The sequence below is a fragment of the Melospiza georgiana genome, chromosome 1 (genome assembly GCF_028018845.1).
Source record: "Melospiza georgiana isolate bMelGeo1 chromosome 1, bMelGeo1.pri, whole genome shotgun sequence".
Classification (NCBI taxonomy): domain Eukaryota; kingdom Metazoa; phylum Chordata; class Aves; order Passeriformes; family Passerellidae; genus Melospiza; species Melospiza georgiana.
In genome coordinates, this window is record NC_080430.1 from 66,635,269 (window position 1) to 66,654,730 (window position 19,462).

General features: G+C 38.2%; 1 protein-coding gene across 2 annotated transcripts in view; it reads left to right on the plus strand.

Annotated features, from left to right (window-relative positions):
* CAP2 (cyclase associated actin cytoskeleton regulatory protein 2) overlaps positions 1-19,462 on the plus strand; it is a 68,562-nt gene that overhangs the window by 17,424 nt on the left and 31,676 nt on the right. For both annotated transcript variants that reach the window (XM_058027167.1, XM_058027177.1), the window contains exon 4: positions 15,688-15,765. In XM_058027167.1, the coding sequence (XP_057883150.1) occupies positions 15,688-15,765 (78 nt within the window). The remainder of the gene's footprint in view (positions 1-15,687; positions 15,766-19,462) is intronic.

Below are 19,462 nucleotides of genomic sequence, written 5' to 3' on the forward strand. Positions count from 1 at the left end.
ATATAAAAGATTATTAATTATTTGTCAGCCAAGTCTGTGGACAGTCCCTAGCATATTGTTGATGATAGTGTAATGCAAGCTGTGATATGGAGTATTTGTTAGTGCTGTGAGCTTAGACATTGCATTAGCTTTCTTTACATAAAGAAACCGGTGATTCTGATTGCAGCCTACTAAATATTCTGAAATCTTAGATTCTGCATTTACAACGTGGAGCAGACTGTGGTTGCCTTATGCTCATGCTTATCACTGAAGCAACATCTGTGCTTTACCTTAACAAGTGGAACAAGGAGTATTTTTCTTCTGGGTGTCTTATAGACCATGTGTCCTCAGCATTATACTTGCAGCTGCTGTCTCTTTCACATAATGAGCTGAAGGGAAGGTTGTATTTTATTTCAAAAAACACCTGTTGCCTTGAAAAACCTCACATACCTGATGGACCAGAATGGTAATATGAGAGAAAGAGAGACTTCATATTATGCTAAAGAAATGAGGGATTTAACATGATGTGTTTTGTGCTGATGGCTGTAACGGTTGTGTGGTTTGTGTGCCTGGCAAAAGGAAGAATTCAGACACAACTGGTATCTGTTGGGGAACCTTGTTCCTATTTTTTCAGCATGCTGTACTCTAAAAAGTCTGCTGAAAGAGAACTAAGCAAACAAACCACAAGAAAGAACTAATAGCTAGCTTCTGGCTCTCTTAAACACAGCAGCACAGTGGGCTTTACAAAGATTAGTTTATCAGAGTCCTGCTTAGGCTCAATCATCTTGAGAGCAAGATATTTCTCATTCAAATTACAGTACATATAGTGGTGAATCTCTGAGGTCAACTGCACTGAAGCAATAAACCACTTTTGAAAAGACAGGGAGAGTGGTTAGGCTTTTACATACTCTATTTAAAGCAAATTACCCTAAACAGCTAAGATAAGATCTTTTCCCTATTCTGTCACTGTGGAGTAAAGATCTGGTGATTATATGGATATTTATATGAAATGCAAAGTCCCCTACAGGCCTGGGTTTTATGAAACCACTTTCTGCTGTCCATGTCACAACTAGAGCATGTGAAGTCAGTGAAAGTCAGGACTGCTACCAACCAGCTGTCTTTGGCCTGACTTACCAGTGTCTTGGAGGCTGTCACCAACCATAACAGGTTGTAACAGCCCTGAAGCTGACTCTCCATACATGCCAACACCAAAGCTGTCCTTCTGTCAGAATGAGGGAAATTCAAAATCAGTATAAAACAGATTGTGACTCTACAGCATAGGCCATGAATCCAGCACTGCAGAAAATGTGTTAAGGATGGCAAAGAGCTGCTGACATAGTGTACCTTTAGATTGTGTCCCAGTGAGGAAGCTGGGTTCAAGCAGGTTTGGTGGGCTCTTCACCTTGGCAAAGCAAAGAAACCAAGACTTTAGAAGGCCAAGAAGCAGGTTTTTGTAATGTGTTTATTATGAATTTTTTCACATTATTTTTGTTTATGTGCTATCTCAAGTGGTGGAATACTTTGGCTTGAATTTGAGTAATGTACCAGATGAGACATCATGATAGGAAGAGAATGTACTGGTTCTACAAGAGAAGGATAGATAACCTCACATTTCCATATTTTAGTATTTTATGTGGTACAGTGCAGAGCATAATTGCAGCCTTCTGTCAAACACATAAGCTAATACTTGCCTTTTAAAAAATGTTTATTTGTAAAAATGTTTTAACCTCCCAACCCCACCAGTTGAAAGAACAGATTGTCTGTGTGATTCATTTATGTTCCCTCTTCTCTCATCCAAGCCTATTTATCTTGGAATGGAAAACTATAAAAATATGGATGCCTTTTCCCTCCTTTCTTCCATCAACTTCCAGCTGCTGAAATGCAGAGCTCAAAACAAAAGCTGAAAGAGCTTGGAGCATTCAGAAATGAAGTGGTAGGTGGCTCAGTTGCTCCTTATTGGAAGAGGGTTTGGATGCAATCCATTATATGTATGACTGGCTGAACAAGGTTAGCACCGAGAATTAATTCACAGCACGTTATCCAATCTGCAGGAGTTCTCTGGGCGCATGTACTTGTTTCTTATCATGGTGAGCAGAGAAAGCAATGTGCACCCCACAAATGTCAGATGCACATACCCAGAGAATTTCTTTATCTCTTACATGAAAGCAGTGACATTCTTCTCTTCTTCCCAGTAAAGTCCACGTAAATAGAGAGCTGAAAGCAGGAGATATGTATTATGAGATATATATGCACTTTGCAGAGTGCCACTCTGGTTTGGATTATCAGTGAAGTTAAAAAATCCTACCTTTCTGTTTTTTTTCAAAAGAGTAGTTATGGCACATGAAATAGCTGCATGTTGTCTTTTCATGTGAGAGATGCTGTAGAAGGAGTCAATGATGTTCATAGCCCTGAACTTTGAGCAGGATGTGCTGCTGTCTGTGCTACACCAAAAAAAAACCACTTTTGCACTTATATCTTAGCTTATCTAAATGCAGACTATCAACCCCATTATTTGACTGATTCCTCATTCACAAGGCAATTTGCTTACAGGGCAACAGAATGCACAAGTGTACTCTCGTGTTCATCTTTTGTGCTCAGAGGCTGTGTGGTTTTAGGCATTGTGTTGAAAGTTGAATTAGAGCTCAGAGAAGAGGATGATGTCAACATGCCCAAAGAGAAGCTTGCTGTCAGGCTGCCTTTGCATTTCTGTGAGAGGTATTTTCTGCTACATGGAATAAACACCAAACCAAGGTGCTAGTGCAGGACTGGGTAAAATGGAATACATAAAGAAAGAATAAAAAGGTAGATATTTTTGACAGCATACAAAGTGCACTCAACTGAGAGAGAGAGTAGAGCATAGAAAATGGTACTGATGTCCAGTAAAAGGGAAAATAAAATAAAATCATCAGACTTGGAAATTTGTCAGTATTAAAGTTGATTTTGTAATGCTAATTCAGCTATGTTTCTCACCCTATGTATGTACTACAAGATACTTCATAACATGAGCATTAAAGAATGTTCACTTTAATAGAAGAAAGATGGAAATGCAATATATACAGTCTAGCTGAGAGGCTAATTTAGAGGTTAGTTTAGAAAAAACCTGACATTTCCAGAAGTTTTAAAACTTTTGATTTCTCTGTTCTAAAGGACAACTTCCCGTATGGCCCTAGGGATTGAATCTGGCTTTCAAAACAAGCAGGATTTGTTGAGGCAGGTGCAGTGGTGTGCAGACATGCTTGTACCTGTTGGACTGTATGACACCTGGTTGGGAATAAAGATGGCTCCTGAGCAAGAAGGACCTGTCCATTCCAAGTCTAGAACACCACCTCCTGAAAGAGTGCATGTTTTTCCAACAATTATAATGGATCAGGCTGTTGGTTTCTTGACACTGACATTGCAGTAAATACCACTTGTTTTCCTTATGATTTAAAAAGGCAAGGAAGAGATAAAAGTCAAACAAGTATTGAAAAATCAATGCCATGATGCCAGTACTGAGCTTTGAGTTGTGTATTGCTGGCATGAGAAACATGCACCTGTAAATCTGGTGGGGGATAGGGGTGGGAATATATGAGAATATTCCATATGGCATTTAGTCAGAAACATAAGAAATCAGAAATACAAACACTCAAGGTTGTCAAGAGTTATTCATAACCTGTTTTCATGGGGGTTCTTTGAATGTGGAGTAGTTCCTGATTTAATCCATAAGCACTGATTTCAAAGTAGTGCAGTTGATCAGGGACCATTACAGACCATTTTTGACCAAGGTCTAAAACTGTTTTCCCCTAAAAAGGATATTATATGTATATGGTTGCTCGGTGCAGTGGGATTTTCTGATCTCCTGAGGATGCTAGAAAAAGATATCAGAATTATTTCAGTGGGTAACTTTATATGCAGTGTGAAAACAAAGAAAAATCCATCGTGTTTGCCCAAGAAAATGTTAGATAAGTCACTCTTACGAAAAAAGTCTGATCATGAAGGTTCTTTAAATGACCAGATGAATTCAGAATAATATTCAGTGTTCACACTAGATATAAGGTCCACGTTTTACCAATCAATTTACTTAATGAATGGAACAATTAATCAAGGCATGCATTGCATTTCTGGCCATTTGAAGTCAACGTCAGAACTGATCATATGCTTTAGCTCATGCTAATTTTGCTATCCCTATACAATTTTTCATTGAAGCCCTTTAAGAAAATATTTGAGTCAACTGGCAAGAAACCAGTTTTTCTTGGTGGTTTTCCAGGAGAAGCAGTGTACAGACTAGAGGCATAAGAGTTCCACAAGTTGAAAACCACTGCGTCAGCTTAACCAAAAATCATAAGGTGATAAAATTACATGGCTAAAAGAGCGAGCTAAATCACAGATGGCTTTAGAGTGTGAACCACCTACACTCAGAGCCACAAATACAGTGTGAGCGTGTCTCTCCATGAGCCCGTTGCAAAGCCATTGCCTAGGACACTTGCTGGTATAAAGTCAGGAGAAAACTTCTCAGGGAGGATTGAATATATGGAGTTGGCACAGAGCCAGGGTCCATGAGGAAGCCTTGCTAATGACTTTTCTCTCTGTTTCAAAGCAGTCCAGGATCTAGAGAGCACATAGGTGATAGCCATCTCAGGCACTCAGTGTCACAACTGCTGTGAGGTGTGTGGTTCTCACAGCAGTAATTTCTGGTGAACCACTGCCAAGTTACACTTTCTTGATCCATCAGAAAAACAAAGGCAGCCTCCTTGCTATTGTCATCAGCATGAACCTCTTGCGACTGAAAATTCTTTTTATTGGTGCTCATAGTGCTTATATCTCTGGTGAAGATTATGAGTTGGAGTGGTAATATAATTCAAACCCATTTGGTTCAGTCTGAGAAATACACGTCCATGAATGGTTTTTTTTCCCTTTTTTGTTTTGTTTTGTTTTTTTTTTCTGTTTTGGGACACATGCTTGAATGATGTCATGTGTTGCTACAGGCTATGAGTAAGTCTTTTATTAATTTTCAATCTCATTCTTTCTGAAGAGCACGTGTACACTCTTTTCACTCATCTGCCTCCCCATCCCTGACCTGCTTTTATTTTGCTAGTTGGTTGCAACTGTTTTGAGCATATAGAAATGCTGGGCTTGGAAACTGAGAAGGCTGTTCATTGTCGTCAGCAAAAAATCAAACAATGAGCTCAGACTCTGGCTCTTCAGTCAGTTTCTAGTAAAAAGGAGTTCAGTGAATAATGAGAATTAAGCCACAAGGGAAACCAGTGTGCGGTTTGAATGTTGTTTTAAATAAGCTGGGAGTGCTGTCAGGAGTGATGAGGGTATAATGTGGCCACAAACGTGCATTGCCTCTTTTTATCCAGTATGAATTGCTTGATCAATATGGTCACATTTCTGAATGTTGAAGAGTCCATTAGGATAGATTAAACCATGTCACTGTCACTGCTAACTTCTTTTAGTCTACTGACACCCATAAATGGAACTATGTATTTCCACAATTAATCTGCACTGCAAAGCAGTTTAAGTATTGGTGCAGAGTTTCATAAGCTTAATTATGTGTTTTATCCCAGAGACACAGTAAAAAGATTCATTAAGCATCTTTATGTAGAACTTCGAGGCTGAAAGATTTCTTTCTTGTTGCTTTAATACACGTTCTGTTTTTAAAAACACCTTAGTTCAGATCTGCTTTTAAATCACATCCTTGCCTTTCAGAGAGGCTGAGGCTCCCTCTCCAAGTACATGTAGGGTTTTGTTATTTAGCACCTCTGAAAAGGAAAATCTGGTTCAGGTGGGAAGAAATACTAAAATATTATTATAGATGTCTGAGCTTTGAACTGACTTCCATGTTAGCAAATTTTGGTTGGGCGCCTGGGATTCTTTCAAGGCGATGAAAATGGAAGTGAATTTACAAGGAGACAAGTTCTGGCACTTTCAGCCTTTGAGTTGCTTTCAGAGAGCTCAGAGGGACTACTTGCAGAGTGAGGTGGCAATGTCACCAGTTGTCTTGAAGTGCATGAGAGGCAGAACATACAAAAAAGTCTTATCTATATAAGAACTTATTTGTCCAAGCTTTCTCTCTAAAGGTAGTACAATTTCTTAGAAATCAGTAGGTCTTCAGTCTTTATCAGGCAACTTGTCAAAGTCAAGAAATCAGTTCTTCACAAGGGTGCTCAGTGATAACTGCTAGAAGAATATTTCTGAAGTAAAACCTCAAGAAGTGCCGTAACTTTTTTAATTTACAGACAGAAGCACCTGCACTTCCTAGAACTTATATTTGTTAAATCAGGGACACATCTAAGGCCTGTGAAATTTTAAAGTCTTTTCTGAAATTCCTTTAATATGGATTTGGACCTTGACAGAGAAGGGCTTCTGACAGAAGAGCTGGTGATAGAGAGTGGGGGCCTCAGTAGCAGCCCCAGGGACAAAGCAGCCCAGCAGAGAAATAACTAGAGTGCCTGCAACCAGCACAGCAAAAGCGTGTTTGTGCACATCACAATGAGACCTGCAGGCCCCGAGATCTCTGTGGTTCTCTGATGTGCTGGCTTACAACATGTGCTCCATGGAGGAAATGTAGGTTTGCTTTTCCTCAGGGAATTGAGGTCTTTCCACAAATAGTTCCTCAATGCTAGCAACCAGGTCCTCCAAAGAACTCTGAGCTCAGATGTTCATGGGAAAGAAAAAAGGCACCTGAATTTTAAAAACTGTTGATCTTGGTAATAACAAAGTTTAGACTTCATTACTTCAGTGCATTGTATGCAGTTTCTGTTTATTTAAAGAAGTAATGCACTTTTTCAGAGATGCATAATGTAGCTCCAGGTAACAGGAGAAACTAGAGGCTTCAAAGAGCTGTGAAGCGTTAATGTACCCCACTTCCTGTTCTTCAGTCAGATCACAAACTAAGCTGGTTTCCCTTGCCGTCACTCTCAGAGAAACCTGCTTGGTTTTTTTGTACACTAGGCAGGATGAAGAGCTGTAAGACCTCTCAGGAAGATTGTGGCCAACTTCCTCCCTGTGCAGGTTGGGGTGCTTTCTGTCCACTCTCCCTAATACAGATTACCAAAAAAAAGAAAAAACATTCTGCCATGGCATAATCTTTGACATGTGATACAAAGAATATTCATGTAATATTTTTACTTAAATGTATTCCCCCTGGAAAAGCCTTTCATCTCAGGAGTCCTGGGTTATTTAACAAAATGGAGGCAGGTCAAATTCCGCTTATCACTGATTGCTCTTACTCATACTCTAATGCTCATAAAATACAGTATTGACAGTCTTTGGTTATTAGAAGCTCCAGCCAACAATGGTGGCCTGATATTTTAGTGATGAAGAGAAGCCATTTGTTCATATGGTGGTTTTATGCTTGTTTTTAAAATGTTTGGCTCTTTTTATCTGTTGTTTGTTTCTATGGTGATCGCTAATGACATATTACAGATGCAGAAAATGACAGCACAAATCCTGCACAGCTGACACAATTTTGTGGCTGAGTCTGGTCTACAGAGAAACACCAGGGACTAGGTGCTTACATCTAGATCAGGTGCGGCAATATGACAACAGCACCCTTTGCTTCTACTGATGTGGAGGCCTCTAAACGTGGATCCATGGCTGTGTGCTGTGCAATGAGGTGGCAGGAAATCTCCATCAGGTGACTCGGCCCTTGGCAGAAGTCTGCGATGGAAATGGCAAACTTGAATTCTTGAACATTTTCAAAACTGCTCAGAAAAGAAAGGTGGTGGAAAACCACCAACACTTTAGTCTGTAAATACACCACATCTTGAGTAATGAGTGGACTTCTTATTTTTGTACACAATTCTCAGTATTTTTCTGTAGGGGGATAGAATATAAGAAAATAAAGATAGTGTAGAAAGTAATCTTACCCCTAAGGAGTTGCAGCTGGGCCAATGATCAAAGATTAGGAACAGGCCTGACTTTAACAGGTCGCAGCTGTAACCCATGGGAAGAAGAGCGCTATAAAAGAGTGGGGTGGCTGGCTGAGAAGGGAGCTGGAGTCAGTTTGGGTCTTTGTGAAGAAGAAAGAGTCAGTGCTCTGAGGAGATGTCCACGAGAAACACCAAGAAGGTATGAAACTTTTGTGATAGGAGACAACAGCATGGAATCCCTGCAATAACATGACAATGGTTTTCTGTGCTGAATTTTCTGGAACCCCTGACTATCAGTATGTTACATCTGTTCTTGGAACTTCTGTGTGAAAGTTGAAATGAACAGAGGTCAAGAGACTCATATCTTTTTGGCCATTGTCAAAGAGATTAATGAAGAATTTGTGAATCTGGAAGAAAAAAGCAGTCTGAGCTTTAGGAGAGCATCAGCTAGTCAATAGCTTTGGTCTGGCCTTGCTCTTCCTCTCTTACAGGTGGTGAAGTTTATTTGAGACATTTTTGGAGAATATGATCTCCTATTGCTTCACTTGGCAAAAATAAATAGCTGCAATGGCCCTAAAGCAAAACATTTATATCCATTTTAAGCAGTGACAGATGAACAAAATAATTGACTATTTCTGCTACTAATATTAATAATTAATTAATTAACAAAGCTGACATTTCAATAGTATTCATTATGTTTTAAACTTAACAGTCCCTTGAAATCAACGAGAAAAGCATGTCATTCAAAACTGAGAGAGTTTAGAGGAAATTCTGGAACATTGTGGCAAACTTTATTGGTGCAAGTGGTGCATTTATATTCTTTACTCAAGGCAATTAATGTAAAAACAACTGTTGTGTTTTTAAATATCCCTTTTTTCTAATTCATCTGTGCAGTTTGTGTTTCAGATGGAGAAATAAAATGACAGCAGCAATTTACCCCAAATGGTTCTATCCATTTTACATCATTAATTAGCACTGAGAGATCTTAAAGAATGGTATGGTTTGAACTCCACCAGAAGTAAAAGCGGTTTAAGTCACAGTGAAGGTTACTAAAAATTAATGAACAGAGATATGGCTGCTACTCTGAAACAAGTAATACTGTGCATTGTTACATGACACAGTATTTAATACACTGGCAGATATCAACATCCAAAGAGACCAGCACCCAATTGACAGCACTGATTGATACTGTACAGGCAATAGCACTGCTGAGAAATTTCAGCTAAAATTCCCTAATATAGACATAGCCATAAAGGCTGAAAAACACCAGAAAACCTCAGTACAGGGCACAGCTAATTGGTGGTAGTCAATGTATCTGTCTGAAAGTAGAAGATATCTCAGGTGGTGTCTGGTATTGTGAATACCAATGGCAAATCTCACACTGACTTTGATTTTTATTTGAATTTCAACCCTGTTTTCTGCATGGACCAGTGAGAGAAAGGTGACAGTTTTTTTCTTTTTTACTTTTTGTTTTCCAGAGTAAAAAGTGCTTTGTTTGTAGAACTGTGACTCTTCAAGGATTGGGCTAGTTTTTAAAAATCTCTATCAGCCAATTAGCTGTTCAAAATAAATACTGTCTATTTCGCTAGCCTGGGTGGTTTCTATAGCAGCCCTATCTTAACTTAAACTCCATTCTTTTTCCATTTCTTTCCTCTCCCTTCAAGCCAGCAGCCACTTTACCACTTCACTTTGAAGAGGCTTTTGAAAGCAAAACAGAAAAGACAAACTGTGTCTCTTCCTCTGGTAGTGCTGCTCCTCTTAGAGAAAGGCTGGGGGCAAAGAAGCTACATCTGTAGTTTTCATTTGTGGAAATGAAAACTACAGGCAGTCACTGTGTCCTTTGCTAGATACAAAGGACCCATAATTATTTCTGCAGAAGCTATATTTTGAACTAAGGACCACTAATCCCCATTTTTCCCTTGTGTCCTCTTTGCTATCTAGAACTGTATTTTGATTTGCTAATTAGCTCTGTTAAAGTTAGCATGGCTATTATTCTCCAACAATAGAAATCCAGTGGATTCTGATATTTACACTGTGCTTTTAAATGCTATGATTTTGAGGAAATGCAGTATTAAATACAATAGCATCTGACAAATTCAATATTATAAGGTCAGTAGGGTAATTTTCTTGACTAAAATTTCATAAGGAAATCTTATGTTTGTTTCTCTTATTTCTATTTAGTTTTGGGTTTTTTTCAACTAGTGAATTTAAATGTAACTTGATCAGAGTGCATGTGCCTGCTTGTTCTTGTAGCTTGCTTGGCACATAAATAATATTTCTTTATTGGTACTTGGATACCAGAGTGAAGGTCAACTTAGACTGAACAGAACATTTAAAATGAGAAAAAGGCAGAGCTGAACCTCAGCAAAACAAACTGGAAATTTAAGCTTCAGGTTCAGTGCATCTCTGTCTACTCAGTTTGAAACAGTGCAAGTTTGAGTGGAATTTCTTCTCATGCTCCTTCAAACAGGTCAGCAGCGTTGTCTTCATTAGACATCTCTCATACAGCCTCTGGCAATTTTTCAAGCAGTGGCTTCTGACAAATATCAGAGTTTGGCATTATGTTATGACAGAGAAGGTTAAACCAGTTGCTATTTAAAAGATTATTTCTAAATACGTATGATTCTTCCATTAACCTCTGCAGGCTTAACTGAGAAGAGACCTGTGCTATTATTGTAGTGGCAACAGAGAGATCACTCACTGTGGTCAGCCACAGGTTTCCACAGCATGGAACTGGGCTGTCAAGGCACACGTCCAACCAACTTCAGCTCTTCCAGCCACATCGGTTCCCTGAGTTGGCTGTCAAACACACCTGAGGTGAAGGATTAGGATGCATTATTCCACACTCTACCAGTGGGGAAATTGGGGTGGTGCATGGAACATCACATGGTCCTGGAGTTCAGGTCCTAAATCACAGCTGTCTCCTCCAGCCTCTAGAACAAATTGCTAAAAGCAGAGTAGGAAATGCTGTGAGGAATGTGCTTCTTTCAAAATATTCACCTCATCTGAGGAATCTGTCTGATGATTGATGTGTCTGTATGTAATCCCAGGAATGCCAAAAGGATTACCCTAAGTTATCAGGTGTCAATTTTCTGTTGCTCCAGAACATGTCCATTTTTGTCTGCAGATAGATGTGTGCAAGTTGGTGGTGTACTCTATTCTGACAAATTTAATCATGATTCCTATACTAATTTTGGCATTCAAGCCTCATTACTAGAATTTAATGTAACTGAAAGAGTTTCAGCTGATTTCTCCTGTAGCAGTCTTTTGTCTGAGCCACACAAGCTGTTGAGAAAGATGCCCTCTGTTGTGTTTGCACTCATTAGTCTTTGCTGGTTTTGAGAGGGGAGGTCTCATGAAAGAGTCACCTCCCTCCAAAACTGTAGCACTGCCTGCTTAGTTACACAGCCTGCCTGCTAAGCACAAAGAGGTAGCAGTGAAGTGTCACATTTGAAAGACTACAAGAAAGAAGTGGAATGAAGACTGAACTAATGCATTCTTAATGAGAAGAAACTCTTCTGTTACTTTGAAGGGAATGCAGGGAAAGGAAATACAGCATGCTCAGAAGCAGTAAAAGTCTGAAAGCTGTTTTTAATGCTGTTGCAGAAAGAAGGGAGTCGCTGTGGCAGAATTCTTATAAAATTCTACTTGTAAAATGCAAATACTGTGTTAGCATGATCGTTTTATTAAGATGTACATTCAGAGGTGGGAGATCTGGCTGCTCTGATCCCTACGCAGTTAAAAGTTTTGGGAGTGGATAAATTTTGGGCACATAGCACAAGCCTTGCAATCAATATATAGTCTACTGACAACTGAATGTTTCAAACATTTTGTAATAAATTTTGAATAATAAAAAAAATGCAAGAAGCCACCATTTAAATGTAGCATTCTTTTGAAGTAACTCAAACGAGTGTTACCTATGGTTTTTGTGCTTGTGTGCACTCAATTGCACAACATTTCTTAAAGACAATGTTCCCAGACATTTTGAGAAAGTGGCCTTGGCCACACTCTGCACCAGAGGAGAAATAATAGAGTTCTGGAGGAGAAGTGAATCCTGATTCTACATCCAACAATAGTTTTCACACACATGTGAGGCATAGGCAAGGAATGTCAGTCTTTTAGGAACATCAGTGTGTATCATCCAATGGTCTGTCTCCAGCTCTAACCAAATTCCAGTGCTTGATCAAAAAGAAATGAACAATGAGACAAGAAATCAATTGTTACTTTGTAGTCAGAGTGGAGGAAAAAATCCTCTTCAGCCTCCATAGTGATCACTGGGATCCCAAAAGTGTGCATTTAATGCAGTGCAGACAAAGTGCCAGACAGACACATTTTTCAAACCTCATTGATGTTACAGCTCAGTGTGTGTTCAAGAACTCAGTAAGCAATCTTAACTTTCTATATCTAAGGACTGTTTTCTCATGTTTATGATCTGTTTGATCAGCATTTAAAGCTCTGTCTTAAAATAATGCTGCCTCTTTGGAGGAATTGGAAAGGTCCCTTCTGAACTTTTTGCATTGTTGGAAATCTTATAAATTTGAGACCATATTTACTCATGGCCCAGTTTTCAGACCTGTGATTATGTGCTGACACTACCATTTTCTTCATTCTCTAGTTGCATTGTCTATGAGAAAGAATTGTCATATTCCTCAGCCACTTTCTTGCTAAGAAAAATAAGTGAAACTTACATTTTCTTTGTGTGACAGATAGTCATTGTTTTAAAAATCCAAGTAGCTTGTTTCAGCATCAACTCTGATTTAAGCTCATCTTCTTTTTAACACAGGTGACTGTTTAATTCTGTGCACATAATTCCAGAGGAGATTCTCTCTAATGACACTTCTGTAGATCTGCTAACAATACTTTGCCATATCCTCTGTAGAACTGCATATGTTCTTTTCACAAAGCCACCTTCCTGGCATTTATACTTGTATTTTCCAGTTTTCAGCATTTCCATTTAATCAGTTCCATATTTACACTGAGAACTATGCATTGTTTTAAAAAGGTACCAGGGAGGATTGCTAATTTTTTTTCAATTCATATTATCTGTACCAACAAAACTGTCTTATTCTTCTTAAGTGATGACTGAGTCCTTCTTGACTGTGTTAAAACCTCCTGAACTTGGGTTGCCCAAGAATTTTGAGTGCACACCTAATTCTTGCTCTTATGACACTAGAAACATATGATTGCTCCTAAAATTAATCCTTGAGGAGAACAACTAGCAACTTTCCTCCTCTCAAGTAACACCATCTGTAATATACCTTATTATTGCCTCTGCTTATCAAGCTTCTTATCCAACTGAAAAATTTTAATACTAATTTGTGTCATTTCCACTCAAAGTATGCGTTTCCCACGAGGACCCACAATAAGCATTTTATATGATACCCAGAAATACTAGATCTGGCACATTATCTTTGTGTAAAAAGTAAAGTAATGATTTCAACCATAGGTAATCCCATTGTAGTTTCTCCTGCTTTTCATTTCCATGTGTTTTAATCATTTGTTTCAAATCTGGTTTAAATGTTCGTGGTGCTGAAGTCAAGCTAACAGTCATGATATCACTTGACTTAATTTCCCTCCCTCTTCTTGGGCATCTTTGCCATTATTGTGTATTTCTGACATGTAGTACTAGCTCCAAATAATATATATTTAAAATATTTTCTGCTTGTGCTTCCATCTGCCAGTGTCTTCAGTAGTCTGGAAAAAAGATAATGTGGACCCAATGATTCTGTCACTGAGCTGTGGATATTTGACTTCCCTTTCAAATAATGTAATTCCCATTGATTTGCCATCATTCTCCTTAGCTACCCTTTCAATATCTTTATGGACATTGACTTCCTTGAAACTGAGGAAGAGCATGTTATTCAGCAGCAGATAATCTATACATCAAAAATAATGTAGACATACCAAACTTGCCCTTCTGAGCAGTGTCAGGGCTTCACTTCATTGCTTTGTTTCTTTATTGTTCCAGTAGCTAAAAAAATACATCTTTGTTTTACTTTCCCATGCGAGGTACAGTTCAAAAAAGCCTTTATCCATCACTCCTTTGCTGTATGTGTTACAGTGCTTGAAAAGAAGTTCTGCTTGATAATCCAGGCCTCCTCTCTCTCTGTGAGGATTTTGTACCTATTCTTATTATATTGCTTTCATTATTTGTTCATGTAGAGACTCTAACCCTTTCCTACAATTTCTCTCTCCTGCCCAGTGCACACAGGTTATTTCCATTCTTAGTGTAAATCCATCCTTTTCCTTCATTCAAGTAATTAAGTTCCTCAGACCAATCATCTTCTTTCATTGATTTTTCTATTTTCTAAAAGTTTGCCTTATACTAAGCCTTAGTTACAGATTTATTTTTATCCATCTTGCAATCTAAGCAGCACTGAATTCATTCATAATCACTTCCTCCTCAGGAATATCAGGTTTTTCTCAGCTGTTTTACAAGGTTCTCGTCACACACACAAACCCCCCCTAATCTTAAAATAACTCACACCTTGTTGTTTTATGAATTTCTGTACCAAAAAAAGTCATCTGAAATGTCTAAGAATATCTAAACCTTGCTATTATTGATTATATTTATGTCTCCGGAAAATTTAGGCTTCCCTTATTATTTATTCCTTTATCTATTTATAGAGATGATTATACCCTCCAAATCTCAGCATGTCAGACCATATTATCCCTTTCTCCCCAAATACTGTCCAAGCTGGGTCTCTTTTACCATCTTCCTTGCAGTGACTTTCATCCTAACAGATTATGTTTTATTCATGCCATCACATTTTAAGATGAATAAACACAATTTAGCTGTTTTACTTTGCTACAACATCAAATTTCCTGACTTTCATGTATTTTAAGTTGCATCCACATGGGTCTGTATATATAATTACCTTGTTTTCTTTTTAGATTGAAAAAACCCCAAGGAAAAATGGCATGCACTTCCCCACCCTTTCACAAAGTGATTCTAAATGTACCTATTCATATTAGGTTAACTTAACAGCATTTGGTTTGGCTTGGTTTGTATTTAGCAATATATACTAGTTATGAATAATTCTTTTCTATAACTGTAATGCTTTTTTCTAGTCACTACTCATCCACCTGGATGAGGTAAAGGTGATACTGGAATACTCATTCAAATCAGTGTATATCAATAAGAATGTATAGAAAATGTATAGGGTTCAAATAAACTAAAAAGACCAGAAATTTGAACATTAGTAAACAGCCATGAGTGTAGATGTTTATCACCCAGCCAGACTGGTGACACAAAAGCATACTGTCAGGTGCAGCTCTAACCCAAATGCTAAAGTTCTGTGAGTGGACAAGTGCCCAAAAACCTTCAGCCACCATCTCTCATGGCCATCAGTTGTGCCCACAGATCATGGGCAAGGAATGAATTACAGCATACTCACTCAGCAAATGTGCCAAGCTCAACTCATCCTGAACATCACCACAGCCTAAGCTGTAGTTCAACACAAAGCTTGCAGATTGCTGTTCCCAGTGGTAATAAGTTCTTGCTATGCACTTGGGTATAAGCATCACCATTAAAATGCCTAGACATACTCTGAAGTGATAAAATTAAGTCCTCTGTGACTAAAAGTAGGAATTATAACTAAAAGCTTATAACTGCTTATCAATTAATTTTATTTCCTGTCTGAAGAAGGTAGGGAATTTAACCTTAGGTGTAAAAAAAAGAAAATTATAGCTAAGCTAGTACTTTAATACATTTCTTCCAGTCAGTTTTGCTGTGATTTAGATGAAAAGCAGCAAGGAAGATTTGAGCTGTCACACTTGACTTTCAGCTGCCACAAAGAGGCACTGGAGGTTACAGGCTAAGGTTTAATTTATATTCCTCCTTTTGTTACAGGCAGAGATGGTACGTGCTGCTTTCCAAGCACAGAGATCTTTCTTGCTGTTAGCATCTCAATGTCAAGAGCCTCAAGAGGTAAGGAAAGTGACCTGGAGCTTCAAGAGGCAGCGTATAAAAAAGTCTGTGTTGCCGGATGTTATTGATCCTGCATTTGCTTTGTTTGTTCCTTTATTTATACAGTGCACTTGAGGGCTTGCTTTCACTTTCATAAGCATGGTGTGCTGTAATAATCAGAAAGCCATGGTCTGGGGTTAAGAACCTTTTCTGTGATGAACCTGTGAATATAAGATCATTGTAGAAAGCAAAGGAGTGTCCACTTTACATTTGTAAGTGGGATCAGGCTTTCTCTGGAAGCTGGAAATGGCTATTTGCCAGTCCCCCAGGGATGCTACGTGGTAGACATTGAAGTCAGAGTATAAGCTAGTGAGAGAAAAACCAATATTAGCCCATACACTCAGTATTCCCCAAACTGAGGTCCAGGTTAGGCCAATTCTGGGAGGAGGGGAAAGCATTTTGTCAAGAAAATGAAAACTAAACTTTTATCAAGTTGATTTATATACTTGTTTCAGTGGCAACTGTTTAAATTCTTCCCTCACTAGAAAGCTCATGGAATCTGTGGAGTTGTTAAGAATCTCATTTGTAGTTTTTAGAAGGCTCAGGGCCAATAGCACTTTATCATTCCTGGCAATAGCAATCAGTTAGCTCTTCTGTGGGACCACCCTTGAACCTTCCTCCTTGGAGTATGCAGAGAATTGTCTTCCCTTGCACAGTCCTATCATGGCCTTCAGTTCTGCCTTTTTCCACTAGTTCCCTGCTCCAAAGTACATTAAAATCCATTTTTGCAAATCAGAACTCTCTGCACATGGTATAATTTATTGAAGTTATGCTGTCATTATTGTTCTTAGAGACACAAATTGGAAGTTTTTCTAATCAGTATGTTTTAACGGCAAGGGTGCTTAAGGAAAAGAAAAAAAAAAAGCCCATAGATATTCAAGGGTAGACTTCAGAGTTCCAAGCAAGAAGGGATCAGTCATTTTTCCAGCTGTCTCTGATCTCAGGGAGTAAAAGTGGGTCATGGCTCACACAGAACAGGCAAAATTCCCATTGGTACAGGCCTCAAGCAGTCATTTATATTGGCTGTGAATACAATTGCACGTAGTGGCCCACAAAATTCTACATGTTCATAGGTAAAATATTCCCCAGTGACCAGTTTCTGATGGCCCATAATGTAATGCAGCGTTCTGGAGTGTTGGGATTGTCCCAGCTCTGGTACAAGAATAAGCTGTGGGTCCTGCTTTGGCCTCCTGTGCTGATGTGCTATCAGTAGGATTCTGTCTGCTTTTCCAGTGAGAATGGCAATGGCTTCTGCCTACTCCTACCCTCACAACTTTGTGACCTCATGTCAGAGGTCAAGTTTGAGATTTTTCAACTGTAAAGTTTAGAAATTTTTTTTTAACATCAACAAAACAGTGCTAAAAAACAAACAAGAATGAAAGAGTAGAGGTAAAAAGAGATTCTCTGGCAATCTAGGATGGTGGTTACAGAAGCATTAAGAAAAGCAATTAATAATAAAAATCTTGTTAAAAACATCACCAGATCTGGCCATCCATATGTCTTAGTTGTACATTATCAGGCTTGCATAGATTTCTGCATCTTGTTGAAGGCAAGAAAGTACACTTTTATCATTTAACTGTCCTTTAGCACAGCGGACGTGCCGCATGATATGTGTGTACACATCATTCCAAAGTTAAAATACCAGGAATATTACAGACTACATTTTGTTTTTATCAGTGAGAGCAAACCCAGTCCAGTTACTTACTTTTTTAAAGACTGTTAGCTACACATTTTTATAGACATCAAAACACACACTGTTGTCCATTCTTTTTCTCTTTTTGCTTTTTTTTTTTTTTTTTTTTTGCACAGATACACTCAATTATACTATGGACAGATGTGAAAGTAACTGAAGGCTGCCTGTTCTGTGCAAATTGAGAAATTTTTTCCCACTGCAGAGAGTGATGGTTCCAGGCATTAGGTTTTTTATATCTCCATCACAATGAGGAAAAAACTTTCTATTATAAAGTCACATTGGTTAAGCATTTTGAAAAAGCTGGTAATCACCAGCTAACCCAGGAGAAGGAAAGAAACAGGCGTCCTGCCCCTGCTCCCCCGGGGCCTTACTGCTGTGATGTCATCTCGGCTCTGGTTGTATTTATAGCTTAGAGCCATGGAGTCAGTGTGGAATCCAAACAGGAAAGCTGATCATTAGTGTATCAGAATGCACAGAGTAGAGAAAAGCAAATGAAGATGACAGCATATCTATAAATGCAAGAGAAAAGAGAGTAATTCTGTCATTCAGCTGTCTAGACTGTTTGCTTTATAATGTAAAGCTGTGAATGAGCCAGCGAGTTGCAATTATGGCATAGGAGCTTTGTAGACATTCAGAGACAGCGGTGTGGAGACTGAGGGGATTTACTGAGTTCCTGTCAGGTTGGGATGTCATACATGGTGCCTTTAAAAAAAAAAAAAGAGGGAGGGGAAAATGTGCTGGAAAAATAAATTAGCTCAGCTCCTGCAGCTTACAAACTAATGAATAAGGATTTCAAACAAAAAGAAAGCTCCTATATCTATAATAATCCTTGGATATTTTTGTGCTCAGCAAAGAGAGAAACATGTATCATCAAAAAGTGGTATTTTTTTCTCTCTATGAAAATTGTGAAGTTATAGAATTCATTTCACTCTTTAATTCATGCTCTGAGTCACTAGCACACATTTTCAAACAGTCAAGATTGCTAAAAGTTACTTTTGTGGAGTTTTGCTTCTTGTTAATAATGCTTTTTTTTTTTCATTTGGAATCTGTTGCAGTGCACAGCCTTTATTATCTGTATATGTGAAAATAGTAGGAGCCAGGAAGGTAATTCCAGCTGGCATACCAATCTAGCATCAACTGCAATAAATTACTTTGCAGAGAGCATGTTCTGTTACTTTTTATGGTCATGTTCTATATTTGTGTGTGCAGTGGAGGAGATCACATGACACAACCACCAGTTGATATTCCTATTTGTGTATGTCCCAGCTAATGGCTGCTAGATACAGGCTCATTCAGCAAGATGGGATTTCTCAGTCCATCTACTTACCAGAAATTATTATCTGATACAAAACTTCAAACATTAAAGCAAAAAAATGTCTGTTATAAATTGTTTACTACTATAAATAGAATAAGATAATAGATGAGTTTATAAAAGAGTGCAAAGAAGATGGGAAAATAAATTAGAATATTGCTGTAATCTGTGAGAAGTTGTTTAAAAAGATATTTTCAGACCATGTGTTTGCATGTTGCTTGGGCTATTCAGAAGACAGGTTTTAGCATAAACCTTCACAAAACATTCTAAAACAGTTTGGATCTGATTTTCTATTTCCCACAGTCTAAGCCAAATGCAATTCTGACTGAAATATGTTTTTTATTTCATTGCATAATAATTTTAAAAGTTATTAGTGTTCCTGGCCAAATTTATCTGTTTAACAACTTTCTTTAATTTGCAGTCATGAATGCTGATCACTGCTCAAAGTCACTGCATTAAATTCTTTGTGAATGGTGACTCATATACTGCCTTCTCTTTATGAGTTGTTATATTTCACTTTAAACATTCAAACAGTTGTAAGAGTTCTTTTGAGGGCTTGAGGAATCCATTGTTCCTATGCTGAGAACAAATTAATGAGATTATTATTTTTGTGAATCAATATAAGCATATGCAGGATGAGCATGTTCATGGTG